This window comes from Callithrix jacchus, chromosome 1, assembly GCF_049354715.1.
Source record: "Callithrix jacchus isolate 240 chromosome 1, calJac240_pri, whole genome shotgun sequence".
Classification (NCBI taxonomy): domain Eukaryota; kingdom Metazoa; phylum Chordata; class Mammalia; order Primates; family Cebidae; genus Callithrix; species Callithrix jacchus.
In genome coordinates this window covers 96,678,000-96,694,933 of record NC_133502.1, presented here as the reverse complement: position 1 = coordinate 96,694,933, position 16,934 = coordinate 96,678,000, and the positions used below count along the sequence as shown (strand labels likewise).

Here is a 16,934-nt window from a genome sequence, read left to right as displayed (position 1 = left end):
TCACAGGCACGCGCCACCATGTCCAGCTAATTTTTTGTATTTTTAGTAGAGACGGGGTTTCACAATGTTGACCAGGATGGTCTCCATCTCTTGACCTCGTGATCCACCCGCCTCGACCTCCCAAAGTGCTGGGATTACAGGCTGGAGCCACCGCGCCCAGCCAACAATTGCAATTTCTTTAATTTTACTTAATAGATATAGAATTATTCAGCTTAGCTATTTCTTCCAGAATGAGCTTGAGTAGTTTGTGTCTTTCAAGGAGTTGGCCTGATACATCTAAGTTGTTCAAATTATTGGAATAAAATCGTTTAAAAGATCCCATTCTTATCCTTTTAATGTCATACAGTCTGTACTGACATCACTGCTTCATTCCTATAACTCAGACTTGGTGTCACTTTGGCTAGAGATTCATCAGCTTTATTGAGCTTCTGAAAGATTTGGTTTTATTGATTTTCTGTTTTCTGTTTCATTGAAGTCTTCTCTGTTCTTTACTGTTTCCCTCCTTTAAATGCTTACTTTGCATTTAGTTTGCTTTCTTATTTACAGTTTCATAAGATAGAAACAGAGGTAATTGGTTTGTGTGTTAATTTCCCTTTAAATACTATTTCTGTAGCATCCTCACAAATTTTGATATGTGGTGTTTTCATTTCAATTCAAATACTTTGTAAGTTTCTTTTTTTACTTCTTTGTATTCCTTTGATCATTTAGCAGTCTTTTATTCAGCTTTCAAATATTTGGAGGATTTTCCAGAGATCTTACTGTTGTTGATTTCTAATTTAATTACATTATAGTCAGAGATTATACTTTGTATGACTTGAATTCTTTGAAATTCATTGAGACTTGTTTTATGGTACAGAATATATACTATCTTCATAATTTTCTTGGGTACTTAGATGAGCATTGCATGGAGTGTTTTTTTGCCTATTGATCAGAGCAAGTTGAAGGATAGCACTGTTCAGGTCTTCTACATCCTTACTGATTTTCCATTTTCTATCAGTTATTGAACGAGGAGTGCTGAAATCTCTCACTATAATTATGGATTTTTTTTCTCTTTTCACTTTTGTATCATCTATTTCAGAGCTCCTTTATTTGATGCATAAATGTTTACAATTTAGAAATGTTAAAATTGTGCCTTCTTGATGAACTGAGGCCTTTATTATGAAATGGTCTTCATCACTGATAAAATTTTTAGCTATAAAATGTTTTATCTGATATTAATATAGTACATCTTTATTTTTTACTTTTTACCTATTTGTGTCTTTCTATTTAAATTGCATTTATCGTAAGCAACATATACTTGGATCTTGCTTTTGTATTTAATCTGATAATTTGACTTTTAATTGTAGTGCTTTGCCAATTATATTTAATATGACTATTAATTCAATTACATGTAAGTCAATCATCTTGCTTTTTGTTTTCAGTTTGTCCCATCTGTTCTTTTTTCTATTTTTCTGCTTTCTTCTAGATTAACTAAATGGGTTTTTTTGTGTGTGTGGCGTGAGCCACCGTGCCCAGCTCTAATTGAATTTTTTTTTATGATCGTTACCAGCTTCATCAACTAATGAACTATAACTCTTTGTTTAGTTATTCCAGTGGTTGCTTTAGGATTTGTAACATACAACTTTAACTTTTTGCAGTCTAGTTTCAAGGGATATGACACCATTTTATGTAGAGTGAAAACCTTATAAGACTACACTCTCATTTTTCTTTTTTTTTTTTTGAGACGGAGTTTCGCTCTTGTTACCCAGGCTGGAGTGCAATGGCATGATCTCGGCTCACCGCAACCTTCACCTCCTGGGTTCAAGCAATTCTTCTGCCTCAGTCTCCTGAGTAGCTGGGACTACAGGCGCGCGCCACCATGCCCAGCTAATTTTTATATTTTTCGTAGAGACGGGTTTTCACCATGTTGACCAGGATGGTCTTGATCTTTTGACCCCGTGATCCACCCACCTCAGCCTCCCAAAGTGCTGGGATTACAGACGTGAGTCACTGCACCCGGCCTTCATTTTTCTTTTCCTGGTCTTTATGCTATAGTTGTTATACATTTTAATTTTACATATGTTAGAAATACAAACTGTTTCAGGCCACATGGTCTCAGAGCCTGAATTGTCTGAGCCAAAATCCATCCTTTTTTTTTTTGAGACGGAGTTTCGCTCTCGTTACCCAGGCTGGAGTGCAATGGCGCGATCTCGGCTCACCACAACCTCCGCCTCCTGGGTTCAGTCAATTCTTCTGCCTCAGTCTCCTGAGTAGCTGGGATTACAGGCACGCGCCACCATGCCCAGCTAATTTTTTGTATTTTTAGTAGAGACGGGGTTTCACCATGTTGACCAGGATGGTCTCAATCTCTTGACCTCATGATCCACCCGCCTCAGCCTCCCAAAGTGCTGGGATTACAGGCTTGAGCCACCGCGCCCAGCCTCAAAATCCATCCTCTTAATGTACGTGCTAAACTGCTTCAACAAAAAAACCCAAGAAAACAAACAAATAAGCAAAATCCTTGTGCTCAAATTTGGGCTCTGATGAGCCTCAGCTATGAAACACTGCTGTTTAAACATAAGTCAGGATCCTGGCTAAAATATGACACAATCAAGAAATTCAATATCATGTCAGTATGGATTATTGATGGTTTCAACAATATATGTTATAAAATGCTACTTCCAGAGTAATGTTACTATAATCTATTTTTTTATATGGAAAGTATACATAATGTAATATACAGTTTTATGTTCTGTAATTAATAATTAAGTATGCATATGGAGCTTACATTATGCCAAGTACCATTCTAAATGTTGTACATATATTAATTTATTTGACATTACTTCATTGTAGTCTATTTACAACAAGCCAGTGAGAATTGCTATAGATGGCAATTCAGAAAATGTTTAACTTGAGAGTATAATCAATTTTGAGGATGGTATGCATCCTGTTGTATTATTTTTGCTACATTGGTTAGATCAGGAGTTACCAAGACAGATTTCGTTTCCATCCCATGTGAATACTAAATTTCTTTCTATCGTTAAGAAGAAAAATACTTTTGTGTTTTATTATTTCAACAAGTTCTCAATTTTATTGTTTCAAATTGCCCCAATAAATTTTAGTTGTTACTGTTCATATCATTTTTATGATATGGCATCAGATTCTCAAATAAATCATGACAGGAGCAGGGTTGGAATTCATGATATAATGTGTCGTTTGTATAATCTATACCCCCTAAGAGATGCATTAATCATACATTCTTGTGTAGTGGGATAGAAAGAGTTCCCATGTGCTCCAGTGAAGGAACTCTGAGCACATCTGTGGAATGTCAGTGCCCTAGTTCAGGTGGAAAAAAGACCACTGGAGGTGGTGGTCTTGGCTGGCAGCACAGACTCCCCAAAAAAGGTAGTGGCACATCACTCCAAAAGGCCTGATGGGACCAGGGAGTGGACAAATGCAGCCATCCTGCCAGTTGGGCTGTCTTTGTGGATCTGATGACTCTTCTCTGTCCTTGTTGTTAGGATGAGCGAGTCACCTCAGGCTCCCAATGTCTTAAAGAAAAAAAGCAGGAAAGTGAAATATAAAACGAGGCCATTTGGACCAGCACATGTGGAGAGTTAAATATTGAACGAAGCCTCAATAATAGTAAGTCAAGTTGTAGTGTTTTTTCTTTTTTTGAGATGGAGTCTTTGTTACCCAGGCTGGAGTGCAGTGGTGTGATCTTGGCTCATTTGACTCACTGCAGCCTCTATCTCTCCCATTCAAGTGATTCCCCTGCCTCAGCCTCCCATGTAGTTGGGACAACAGGCACGTGCCACCACACCCGGCTAATTTTTGTATTTTTAGTAGAGATGGGGTTTCGTTGTGTTAGTTAGGATGGTCTGGATCTTCTGACCTTGTGATCCGCTAGCCTCAGCCTCCCGAAGTACTGGGATTACAGGTACTTTGGGATTACAGCCACCACGCCCGGCCAAAGTTATAGTTTTATAGATAGTGATATGGGCCAAGGAGAAAATACAGCAGCGAAGGGAGATGGGAGCAGTTCATTTTGGGACTAGGATGGTCAGAAGAGGCTCCACTGAGAAGGTGACACTGCTGAAGGAGGTGGAGAAATCTTCCATATAACATCTTAGGAAAGAGCATTCCAGGAAGCAGGGGAGCTGTACCCAAACTGTTGAGAAAGATTAAGCAAACCGGTGCAGCAGGAGTGAGTGAATGATAGACAGGGAATGTCCTAGGAGCAGAGGGTACAGGGGCACAGATGGCCAGGTCACCTGGAGTCTGCAGGCCACTGGAAGGATGTTTGTCTTTTCTACGGATGGTAACAATTGTGGAAAAAGTTAGTGAAAGGGCAGGAAACAGTGTGAGTTGGATTTTAAATGCAGCATCCTGGCTGCTATGTTGAGATTAGGCTTAGCATAGCAAGGATACAAGTGGAGACAGCAAGTTGGAGACTGTTGCACTAATTCATCTAAGAGACAATGGAGGCCTCGATCATGGTCAAGGCCATAAAAATTGGTTATTACAGGATATTTTCTGATTATAAAGGCAGTATGTTTGCTAATGGATTAGATTTGGCACATAAGAGAAAGGGAAGAGTCAAGGGTGACTTCAAAGTCTCTGGCCTAAGTGATATTTACTGAGATGAGAAAGATTACAGGAGGATTATGTTATTTTTTGGATATTTCAAAATTTCATATGCCTCTCAAAATTCAAGTGGAAATGTTGAGTATGTCATTGGACATCTGACCTTAGAGTTCAGGAATCCACACTGGAGATGATCATTTGGGAATATCAGCATCGAGTTAGCATTTAGGCATCAGACTGGAAACCATCCAAGGGAAGAAGACATCCTAATATTTAGAATTTAGGTTGGTGAGAGGAAGCAGAAAAATAAATTTTAAAAAATGACCAGTGTGGTCAGAAGGAAACCAGAAGAGTGAGGTGTTTAGGAAGCCAAACAAAGGAAGTATTTCAAGGTGAAGGTCAAATGCTACTAATCAAATAAGACGAGGACTTGTAATTGATTCCTTGGATTTAGAAACATGAAAGTCACTAAAAACCTTGTCAAAGTAGCTTTTGTAGAGAGATAGAGGCAAAATCCTGGTAGAAGTCGGTTCAAGGTCAGTGGAAATGGTGAAGTAAGAACCTCTAAAAATGTTCCACTCCATAAAAGCAATGGGAAACTGAGAGAATTGTCAGAATCAACTTTCTAAGAACTCTGGAAATAACCTAAGGTTTGTACCAATCCAGGGAGTATTTATGCAAAGAAAGAGGCTGAGTCTCAGTAAAAGCAGTAAAATTATGGTGCTTTAACTTGCCCTATTCCCAAAGCCTTCTCCAGCTTCCCAGAAACCTTGATAACCAGCAGTCTATTGCCCACCAGAAACAGCAGAATGAAGGTAGAACTTCGCAAAGCCTCTTTCCCAAAGAATTGTAATTCTTTGGCTTGTCTGGTGGTTCCCTGGAAGGTTCCACTTGAAAGGCTGTCTCTATTTGACCAGATTCAGAGCTTGCCTAGTAAGAAAAACGTTTCCTAGGGGTGAAAATATTCACAGGCAACTGTTTAACCTGACTGCTACATAGTTGGAAAAAAACAACAGGCTAACAAGGCAATTTAAAAGGAAAAGCTGAAAAATGAGCTGTCCATAGGGGCTTTGAAATGTTCCACCACATTCTAGAGAACGTGGAAGGCTCTGCTGTGTGCATGCTCAGGAAGAACCTGAGAGGCCCCTAAGATGCCTCCTCTGATGGATCCTGAGCTTCTGTGTCAGCAGGAAGTGAAGGCAAAGGCAGAGTTGTCATTTGCCTTGCTGAGTGTGGAAGGCATATCCCAACATGCATGCACAGGCTCTTAGCAAAGATTGGGAGACTGACTGGTTCCAGGTGTTCAAGGAAATCTGTTCATTCCTTAGCTGGCCAATAAGCTAATCAAGCAGAGACTTCAGTTGCCACACATGACAACGAATACTTTCTAAGTCCACTTGGGCTGCTGTAACAGAATACTATATCCTGAGTGGCTAAAACCAACAGAAATTTATTGCATACAGTTCTGGAGGCTGGGAAGTCCAAGATCAAGGCACTGACAGATTGAGCAACTGATAAGAGCCTGCTTCTTGTTTCAGAGTTGGCACCTTCCTGCTGTATCCTCACGGGGTGGAGTGGGGGCAAGGCAGCTCTCTGGGGCCTCTTTTCCTAAGGGCACTAATCCTATTCATAAGGACTCCACCTTCATGGCCTCATCCCCTTCCAAAGGCCCCACTTCCTAACACCATCACATGGGTTTCAACCCATGAATTTTGGGTAGACATAAACATTCAGTCTAAAGCAATTATAGACATAATTAATTCCGAAGAGTTTTTAAACACACAAACAACAGCTAAAACAAGAAGCAACAAGGACAAATTCTGGAACTTTTTTTTCCAGAATTTTTTTTTTTTACTACTTTACTCTTGAATTGTTGTCCCTGGTTCATAGCACATAGCCCTAAAACTCTTGGAGTTTCTTGAATGATCATGTCTTTTGTCATTGATAAGAATGCCTTTAGATCATACCCAGGTTTATCCTAATGAGATGGCTTTAGGCTGGGGGCCTTAAATAACTTCGGGTTAGGGGCTGGTCACCAGAAACAGCAAATCTTAATTAGAGGGTTGGAACTTTCAACACCCTTCTCCAACATCTGGGGAAGGGAGACAGACTACAGATTGGAGCTCTGGACTGGTGAGCTTACTGGGGTGCAGGAGGGTTGTGTGCCTGGAGATGCCGGGCAGCTCCGTGCTTCCTAACCCCAGACCTCAGCCTGTGCACCTCTCCCATATGGCTCTTCCTGACTGTGCCCTTATAATACATCACAATAGTGTATTACGTTATATCCTGAGTTATGTGAGCTGTTCTAGCAAATTATCCCACTCAGGAGGAGGCTGTGTGAACACACAAATTTGTAGCAAGTCAGACAGAAGCACAGGTAACCTGGGAACTGAGTACTTGGGGTTGGCATCTGAAAGACTGAGCCTTTAAAACTGTCTAGTCTGCTCCTAAATCTGGATAGCTAGTGTCATAATAAGATGAAATTGCTGGACACTCAGCTGGTTTTGGGAGAATCAGAGAATCGGTGTTGGTAAAGACACCACATACTTGATGTCAGGAGAAAAGAATTCCCAACATGATTAAGGAGATGAAGTCTAGAGCCCCAACTAGTAGTGGGCCTGCCCAAGATCACCACCTATGAGGTGACAGCCATCTTCCTACAGAATGATGAATTACAAGAGGGAGCACTGTTTCCTGCCAGTCTCCTCCTGCTGCCCCATTTCATGATTAAAGATTGGAAATTTAAGGCCAGGCATGGTGACTCACACCTGTAATCCCAACACCTTGGGAAGCTGAGGCAGGCGGATCACCTGAGGTCGGGAGATCAAGACCAGCCAGGCCAACATGGTAAAACCCTGTTTCTACTGAAATTATAAAAATCAACAGGGTGTGGTGGCATGTGCCTGTAATCCCAGCTACTCGGGAGGCTGAGACAGGAGAATTGCTTGAATCTGGGAGGCAGAGGTTGCAGTGAGCTGAGATTGTGCCATTGCACTTCAGTCTGGCGATAGAGCAAGATGCAAGACTCTAAAAATAAATAAATAAATAAAAAAGAAAAGAAAAAAGTAAAAAAATTAATTTATCTTAAATTTCCAATTTTTTTTTTTTTGAGATGGAGTTTTGCTCTTTGTTGCCCAGGCGGGAGTGCAGTGGTGCAATCTCGGCTCACTGCAACCTCTGACTCCTAGGTTCAAGCAATTCTCCTGTCTCAGCCTCCCCAGTAGCTGGGATTATAGGCACCAGTCCAAAATTTCTTTATTATAATGATGACTACAATTAAGTTTTGTGAACTTCTAAAGTTTGTAGCTATTAGTGAAAACAAGAATCCTTGTTTTATTCTTCCTGAATCTGAATTTTTGGAAACAAGAAAGCCTGAATAGCTTAAACAGATGTATACATATATAAATGGTTTGAAATAAAATGTACTTTGCAAAAACCTCATGTTTCTGGCTGATGAGTAATTTCAGGATGAGTCTACACTTCAGTCATGTAAGTGGGGAACGGAGAGACCACCGGCATCATTAAGTAAGAATGTGCTGTACATTAGAGGGAAAGACAGCAGACTGGGAAATAAAAGAATTCATTCTATTTGCCCTAAATCAGAGCTTCACATGTCAGCATTTTTCTGCCCTCCTCTTTTTTTTTTTTCGAGACAGAGTTTTGCTCTTGTTGCCCAGGCTGGAGTGCAATGACGCGATCTCAGCTCATTGCAACCTCCGCCTCCTGGGTTCAGGCAATTCTCCTGCCTCAGCCTCCTGAGTAGCTGGGATTACAGGCACACGCCACCACGTCCAGCTAATTTTTTGTATTTTTAGTAGAGACGGGGTTTCACCATGTTGACCAGATGGTCTTGATCTCTTGACCTCGTGATCCACCCGCCTCGGCCTCTCAAAGTGCTGGGATTACAGGTGTGAGCCACCGCGTCCGGCCCTCTGCCTTCCTTTAATCCACAAATATGCTGCTGGCACATCTCAGGGATTGTTGGGGGCACACCAGTCCCTTCCTTGTGGTGGGCAGGGAACACAGACTTCAGTCTAGTGAGCATGCAGAGTCCAGTGGTCTGTGCTCAGACCACAGAGCCCTGCCCCGCTGTGGGGTGAGGACAACAGAAAAGGCATTTCCAAGGAAGCGGCATCTACTGGGATGAGACAAAGCTGTTTGAGTGAAGGGAGTGAGGGAGAGCATGCTGCAGGCAGAAAGAGCTGCTTGCTAAAGGGTCCCCTAGTGAAAGGGAGCTCAGCGCTTTCTATGCTTTTGAGAAAATGAAAGATCAGAATAGCTGGAAAGTAGACAGCAAGAAGAACAAAGCACAGAATGGGCCTGGACAGGTAAGGAGGTGTCAGATCCCCAGGGCTGTGAAAGATTTCAGGCTTTCACTTAGGAATAGGAGCCAGGGATTTGGGAGAAGGATCATTAGCTTTGATTTGAAGAGATCTTCCCGTATATGTGTGAAGAGGAGACTGGAGCTGGTGGAAGCTAGAGATGGAAAGATTAGCTAGGAGGCTCTTCTCCAGGCAAACGAGGCAAGCATCTCCGGCCAGGGTGACGATGATGGAGAGAGAAGACAGGAAGTAGAGGGCATGGGGGAGATCAATGGCCATGGCGCTGGGTGGACATAGGAGAGGGAGGTGGCAAGGAGGGAGCTGGGATTCTGTCTTGTGGAACTACACGAAAGATGGTGCCATCAAGTGCAGGAGGGAACATGTGAAAAAGATGAGGTTTGAGGCAGGGTTTAGGGTAGGGCAATGTAAATCCTGAGTCCATGATTTAAATAACTTGAGTCATTTAAATTAATATTTAAATAAATCAAGGGACAGTCATGTGGTAATGCCAGGGAGGCAGCTGCAAATGTCAGTTTGGAGGTCAGGGGAGCACACACAGGCTGGAGTTACAGATTTGGGAGGTGCCAGGCACATAGCTGATAGCGGAAGCCATGCGCTTGGAAGAGATTTCCTACTGGGAGAGTGTGGAGTGAGACAAGAGGATGGCAGAGGCCCAAGGCCAGCATAATCGCCAAGTGGAAGAGGTTAAGGTGCAAAGAACAACAAGGAGGAATGTCTAAAGAAACAAATAAAACCTAGAATGTTTGATGTCATGCAAGCTGAGGGAAGACGTGTTTTGAAGAGGGAATGGTCTAGGGTAAAATGCTGCAGAGAGACTACGTGAGAGAACAAAAATGTCTGTTGGTTCAATAAGTGGATGACCACACCAAACTGCTTGTGTGGATTCATGGTGGCAGATTGGCAAGGAGTGTGGAGTGAGGAAATGCAGCCATTGTGTTTGACAAGTCAGGCAATTTGTCTTGTTTGCAGTGGGATATATGTCAAGCTCCCTGCTAGTGGAGCAGAAGGGTACAATTCAGCTGAGGATTTTCCTAACTGAAAAAGTAGTGAGCAAGTGACAGCCCCACCACACTGGTGTGCATGTATTCTGCACAAAGATGCGGTGGGCTCAAGGCCTTGGACTGCCATCATCTACTTTCCATGTCCACACAGTGAAGCGTGGTATGCCCAGACACTCCATATTCTGGCTTTTTTTTGGGGGGGGAGCGGAGGTTTAATTTGGTATTTATTGAGACTCAAAAAACCCTATCCACAAATGAAAGAATGGATAAACTGGACTTCAGCAGAATGAAAAACTGCAACTTATGAAAAAACATCATTAAAAAAATGAAAAGACTGGCCAGAGACTGGAAGAAAATATATCGGTCTCTTTGAGTTTTTATCCAGAACATATAAAGAACTCTAAAAGCTTTTTTTTGGAGACAGGATCTCACTCTGCAGGCCAGCGTGGAGTGCAGTTGTACAATTATGGCTCACTGCAGCCTCATACTTCTTGGACCCAGGTGATCCTCCCACCTCAGCCTCCGAGTTGCTGGGACTACAGGTGCTTACCACCATTACTGGCTAATTTTTAAATTATTATTTGTAGGCCGGGTGTGGTGGCTCACGCCTATAATCCCAGCACTTTGGGAGGCTGAGGCAGGTGGATCACAAGGTCAAGAGATCGAGACCAATCCTGGTCAACAAGGTGAAACTCTGTCTCTACTAAAAATACAAAAATTAGCTGGGCATGGTGATGCGCGCCTGTAATCCCAGCTACTCGGGAGACTGAGGCAGGAGAATTGCTTGAACCCAGGAGGCGGAGGTTGCGGTGAGCCGAGATCGTGCCATTGCATTCCAGTCTGGGTAACAACAGCGAAACTCTGTCTCAGAAAAAAAAAAATTATTATTTGTAGAGACAAGATCTCCCTTAGGCTCAAGTGATCTTCCCACCTTGGCCTCAAAAGTGTAGGGATTAGAGGCAAGAGCCACCATGCCTGGCCAACACTTAAAAACAAGAAGACATTCAACTCTATTTAAAAAAATCAGAGAAAAAGGCCAGGCACGGTGGCACACACCTGTAATCCTAGCACTTTGGGAGTGGAGATGGGTGGACTGCCTGAGGGCAGAAGTTCAAGACCAGTCTGGCCAACATGATGAAACCCCGACTTTACTCAAAGTACAAAAAAATTAGCCAGGCATGGTGGCATGTGCCTGTAATGCCAGCTACTTGGGAGGCGGAAGTAGGAGAATTGCTTGAAGCAGGGAGGTGGAGGTTGCAGTGAGCCGAGATAGCACCATTGCACTCCATCCTGGGCAACAGAGAGAGATTCCATCTAAAAGAAAAAATAAAAAATCAGAGGAAAAAAAGAAATCACATAATTTCAGGGAGACAAAGAATAAAAATAAAAATAAATCAGCAAAAATTTGAACAGACATTTGACAAAAGAAGGTACGCTAATGGCTAAGTAGCCTAAGAAAAGATATAGAACATGACTCTTCATCAGGAAAATGTGAATTAAACCACATACCTTAACCACGCAGGTCTCAGATATCCCAGGATACCCATGGGCTTGAAACTTCACACTGGCTCTTCACTCTAGCTATAATACTCTTGCCAGATATCTGCATGACTCTCTTCTTAAGGCTTGCAAGGGCTTGATCCTGCTGCTCTTGCTAGTACGGACCCTGCTCATTTTCTCTCTCTCTTTCTTGGTGTTCATCACGAGGATCAGCATGGCTGTCTCCATCCAGCTGGTGTGGTGTCATTCTCCAGTGATTCCTATCACTTCGTATATAAAATCCTTTTTAGTTTCATTCTATTACAAAGGGCCCACCCATGAAGCTAATAAGATGTTGCAGAAATTATGGCATGTGACTTCCAAGACTAAGCTGTAAAAGACACTGTGGCTTCTACTTGGCTCTCTTTTGGATCACTCACTTTGGGAGAAGCTAGCAGCCATCTTGTGAGGATGCTCAAGAAGCCCATGTGGCTAGAAACTGAGGCTTCCCATCCACACCCAGCACTAGCTTGTTGAGCATGTGAGCAATCCACCTTGTGAGAGTCCACTGGGCCTTCTGAGGATGGAAGCCCTGGCTGACATCTGACTGCAACCTCCTGAGACACCCTGCACCAGCACCATCTAGCTAAGCCTCTCCTGCACTCCTGACCAAGAGAAATGGTATGAAATAATGAATGTTTACTGTTTTTAGTTGTTAAATCATGGAGTAATTTGTTATGTGGCAATTGATGACTAATACAGATGGGAAAGAATATGTTGCTCCAATTTGGCCTTGGATGTAAGCCACATTCTCTTAACCACTGAGAAAGCTTGTATTTCATCCTTCAAACTTTGCTTTCTGTGTTTATCCTTCAGTTCTGAACCTACAGAAAGGGGAGGAAGGAGAGAGTGAGAGAGAAATGCCAAAAAAGAAAGCTTTAAGGAATCATATGCAATATAACCCACATTTTTGACTCCACCCAGAAACTCAGCAAAATATATGCTGCTGTTTAAACCTTTGAGTTGGGTTTGTGGGGCCTCAGTCATGCGAAAATAACACACAGATGGGGGAGCTGATGCATGATGAGGTCATTTTCCTGAAGATCACACAAAAATAAATGGCAGGGCTGCTGGTGAAATGGTTCTGGAGCCACATGCTCAAGCTGTGTGAAGTGGAGAGCAAAGGTACTGGGACTACCCTCTCCGAGACGCACAACACCACGGAGAGGACACATCATTGCTGAGGGAGGCGTTTCCAGGGCAGGTTCAGGACCCTTCTCTGCAGCCCCTGTAGGGTTTTCCCTAGATCCAGAAGAGAAGGGTGTGGAACTAAGTGCTTCAACAGCAACTCTTAAAATCTTACTCTTAAAGCATCCTTAAGGATTTCAAGGGAAGGTAAAAGGAGGCAAACCCCAGAGATAAACCCTTGGCAGTCCTCTGACCACACAGGGGAGAGCATCCTCCCCCCCACCACCTTCAGACTGGCACCAGCCTGGGCAGAGGGACAGCCTGAGCCTGTCTGGGAAGTTTGGTAATGAATTTGCCACCCAGTTGAGGAGGGATTGGGATCTTCTCCCATTCTCCTACTGGATTTACAGCAGCTCCTAGGAATGAGAACTGCGTGCGATATTTCCCCATACAAATTGGGTAGAGACAGTCCAACGCCTAAAATAATTTTAACAGAGGTAATGGGCTAGGGCTGGCTTAGTCATTTTGTCTGCAGACTATAGCAAGAGAGTTTTTATTTCTGGACATGTCTGAGGCTTCAGGTTTGGGACCCAAGGCCAGGGCTCTCCCTAATTCACTTCAATTAACAGGGCTTGGTACTCCAGCAAAAACACCAAACAAACCGTTGGATAATCAGTTAAAAGATCAAGCTCACAGAACAAGCAACTAAGATGCTGGGGAATCCAATTCCTTCCTCTAAGAGAGGAAAAAACAGGCTGGGAGCGGTGGCTCACGCCTGTAATCCCAGCGCTTTGGGAGGCCGAGGCGGGTGGATCACGAGGTCAAGAGATCGAGATCATCCTGGTCAACATGGTGAAACCCCGTCTCTACTAAAAATACAAAAAATTAGCTGGGCACAGTGGCACGTGCCTGTAATCCCAGATACTCAGGAGGCTGAGGCAGGAGAATTGCCTAAACCCAGGAGGCGGAGGTTGCGGTGAGCCAAGATCACGCCATTGCACTCCAGCCTGGGTAACAACAGTGAAACTCCGTCTCAAAAAAAAAAAAAGGAAAAACAAAGACCTTTGCATGTGCTGAGCACAACCAAGAATAAGTAAGAAAATATACGATCTGAATTGCGTTCAAAATGTCTTTTATAAGTGAAGCAAATTACTTCTGCATGTTCTGGGGCTCTACAGAGAACAAATAGTGTTCTGCCTTTAAAGAGTAAAATTACACAATTTGCTTTCAACAGTAAACCAAAAGCTGCGGTGGCTTCAGATAGCATCGCGCTCCAGAGGGCTCCCTCCACGCAGCTCCACCCCTGGCAGTTTTGCGCATTTGGGGGGAAGCGCTTTTCCCCACCGACCTGGGAGGGCGCCGGTGCCAACGAGGCCTGTTTTCTGAACATTTCCTTTTGCGAGCTTTCGCTTCTCCTCTTCTTGACTCACTGCTGGTGTCTGGGATCCGGTGTCTCTCTGACTTGTCCCGGTGCGCAGTGCAGCCCGAGGTTACTGATTTGTGACCTAGTTCCCCGGGTGTCTCGACACCGAAAGTGGGCGATAACCGCTCTGGGTGCCTCTCCTGCGAGGGGCAGCCCTGCAGAACTCCCGCTGACGACCCCAAGGCGCCCCCTTTGTGTCTAAGCGTTCCAAGGCTCACGCCCGAGGGCGGGCGCGGGAGGCAGGTCCGGGGCCCCAGCGGCGGCCCCTTCTCTTCGCCTCGCTCCCGCCGCTCAGGCATTCCCCCGGCAGGGGGCGCCGGCGCCGGCCTCTCTCTGCCCGTCGGGGAGGGCGAGCTGGGACCCTGCCTCCTGCGCGCCCGCCCGGGGTCCGCCCCTCGCGCTCGTCCCCGCGGCCGGCGGGACGCCCCAGCCCGCGCCCAGGAACGTGCCCAGCGAACTCGCGCCGCGGCCCGAGCCGAGCTGCGCATCCAGGCCGGGACAAGAGGACCACGACGAGGTCCTCGAAGTGGCCCCATTTGCGAAGCGCCAGGGAGAAAGGAGCGGACGCGCGGCAGAAAGGGGTGGTGGCGCCCGGCCCGAAGCTCAGAGGGCGGCCCGGCCCCCACTGCCTTCGGCATGGCCCGGGGCGCGGCGCTCCCGCGGCGGGCGCTGCTGTGCTTCCCGGCCGTCTGCGCGGCCGCCGGGCTCCTGCTCTCAGTGTCCCGGACCTCAGGTAGGATTCCCGCGCGCCCGCTCGTGCGCAGGCGGTGGCTCGCGGCTGGCTTGGCCGGCTCTTCCTTCGCCACTCTGCTCCCGGCCGCCGCGCCGCGCCGGTGATCCCGAAAGAGGGGCGCTGGGCAGGGCCATCTGCCCCGCACTCCCGGCCCCCTCCTGCTGGTTACAATAAGCCGCTCTCTGGGGACGCCTAAGTGTTTCCAGAGGCTGGGAGCTGGCGGGGGCGGCGGGGAGCCTTTTGCCGGGGTCAAGGGTCCCAAGGGTCGCGAGTGGGAGCGCGAGTGTGAATGAGAGTGCGCGCCCAGGGCCCGGGACCCGAGTCCGCAGATGTGCGCAGAGGATCCCAGGACCCAGTCTTTCTCCCCAGGGGCTTCCTCCTTCAAGGGCACACGGCCCCGAGTGTCCCCTGTCTGTGCCGGAGCTCCCCCCAGGGCGGCCTGATGCCTAGCAGAAGCCTGGGTGGGAAGAGACCCCGGAGAAGCGGCTCTTGAGGCGGGATTTGGGGCGCCGGCAGCTCCCGGGTCCTGACTTTCCCAGCCTGTGGGCAGCTTGATGCAAACAGGCCCTTTGGCTTCCCTTTTGTTGGTCCTTGAAACCACCTCTTCCACCGCTCTGGGGTGGCCGAAGTGACGTGTGATCTGGATTGAAATGGCTTATGACTGGGATCAGGGGTCCCTGGGCCGCGGGGGCCCAGCCGCCTTCTGACCGTGCCCGGGGAACCCGGGACCTGTAGGAGGCACGCGGCGGGAGGGGTGGGGCCCGGCTCCGGGGTGGGTTTTTCTCCAGGGCCCTACTCTCCCCGGGTCCCTGCGCGGCGTCGGCTGCCTAGACCCAGGGCGCCGAGGAACCGCAGGAAAGTTCGCAGGGGCCGCTGGGGACCTGCCTAGGATACCTGGAGGAGGCGGCGTTTTCCCTGGCAGTGCAGACTCCAGGAGCACCTACGGCCCGCGCGCCTCCAGCCGGATTCCGGACACCCTGGGGCGTAGAGGAGGGCGGGTGGGGCCTTCAGATCCAGGAGCGCTAGAGACTGATGGGGTTCACCTTAAACCCGTGAAATGTGAGACGCTCGTTATTAGTAAATGGGCTTCAGTGCCCCCCCCCCCCGCATTGCTGCTGGCTGGTGAGAATCTGGGGACAGTTGCAGGTTGGGAGACTCTCTGCTCTTCCTGCGTCCCGCTGGGAGCTGCGCGCTCTAGGTGCTCCGGCCTGCTGCCCCAGCCTCGCCAAGGTACGCGAGTCAGAAAGGCTGCGCAGTCTTTCCTGGGAGTGTTTTGTTTAAGCAGATGTTGGTTACGATAGACATTCCTAATTACTTGATTTGGGAAGGGAGCTTGCGTTTATAGCACTGTCCGTTAAAACATAAACCGCTCGGAGTGCACGATAAATAAGTAAACTACATTCTAAGTTGGTATTCAACACGCAGGACCTCTGTCGATTTCTGCAACTCCTCACCCAAGAATCTCCCAGGGAGGTGGGGTAGGGGGAAGCGGCTTAAACACGTTGCTCGATGTGCTGTTGCTTGGCCTTTGCTGGTCACCCTGCGGTTAATTGTCCTGCAAAAACTCCGCCTTTCAGACCGTGAGGGTGAGCACTGTCTTTGAGGGTGGTGCTGTGGTGGGGGTTTTGAGATGGGTGATGAGAAAGCACGAAGGTTGTTATAGCAGGAAAGTTCCTTGAGTTTCGGGTGGAGGAATTTAAAAATTGTCATAGTTTCCAGTGAATGTAGAAATGTTTTTTAGGAACAAAGCAATCCGGGATTGTTTTCCGTAATTTTTGAACTCCGTGTGGAGGTGATTTTGTAGTGAAATACTCGTAATCTTTATAGGGGAGGGCATAGGATATACTTATCTTCGTTCTGGACTGCTAGGTTAACAAAATCCAAAGAGTATGGTAATTCTTATTTAAAATATGAGTAAAATTATATGATTTCAGGAGGTTTGGGTGTTTGGGATCTTCTCTGCTGTGAAAAGAGGAGTCCCTGTTATTTGAATGTGCTTTATCCACGAAATAATTTATTATGTAAAAACATTTCAAGGTTTTTCTAAAAGGATTTATAAGTTCTTATTCCACATTTTAATAGCAAGACTGTTTCCTCTGATGACAAATACTGATTTGGGACTACGTACCCCTCCTAGGTGGGGTAGGTGGGGACGATGGAACAGGTAGATGGGTAGTGGGTTCCCCCAGCCCCCATTTTTG

At 46.2% G+C, this 16,934-nt stretch overlaps 1 protein-coding gene across 6 annotated transcripts in view; it reads left to right on the top strand.

Annotated features, from left to right (window-relative positions):
• Positions 1-14,454: 14,454 nt before the first annotated feature.
• Positions 14,455-16,934, top strand: part of ROR2 (receptor tyrosine kinase like orphan receptor 2) — a 221,327-nt gene continuing 218,847 nt past the window's right edge. For all 6 annotated transcript variants that reach the window (XR_013533101.1, XR_013533100.1, XM_078367172.1 and 3 more), the window contains exon 1: positions 14,455-14,733. Coding sequence is in view for 4 of the 6 variants with exons in the window: in XM_078367172.1 (XP_078223298.1) it covers positions 14,637-14,733 (97 nt within the window). In the remaining 2 variants the exon portion in view is untranslated. The remainder of the gene's footprint in view (positions 14,734-16,934) is intronic.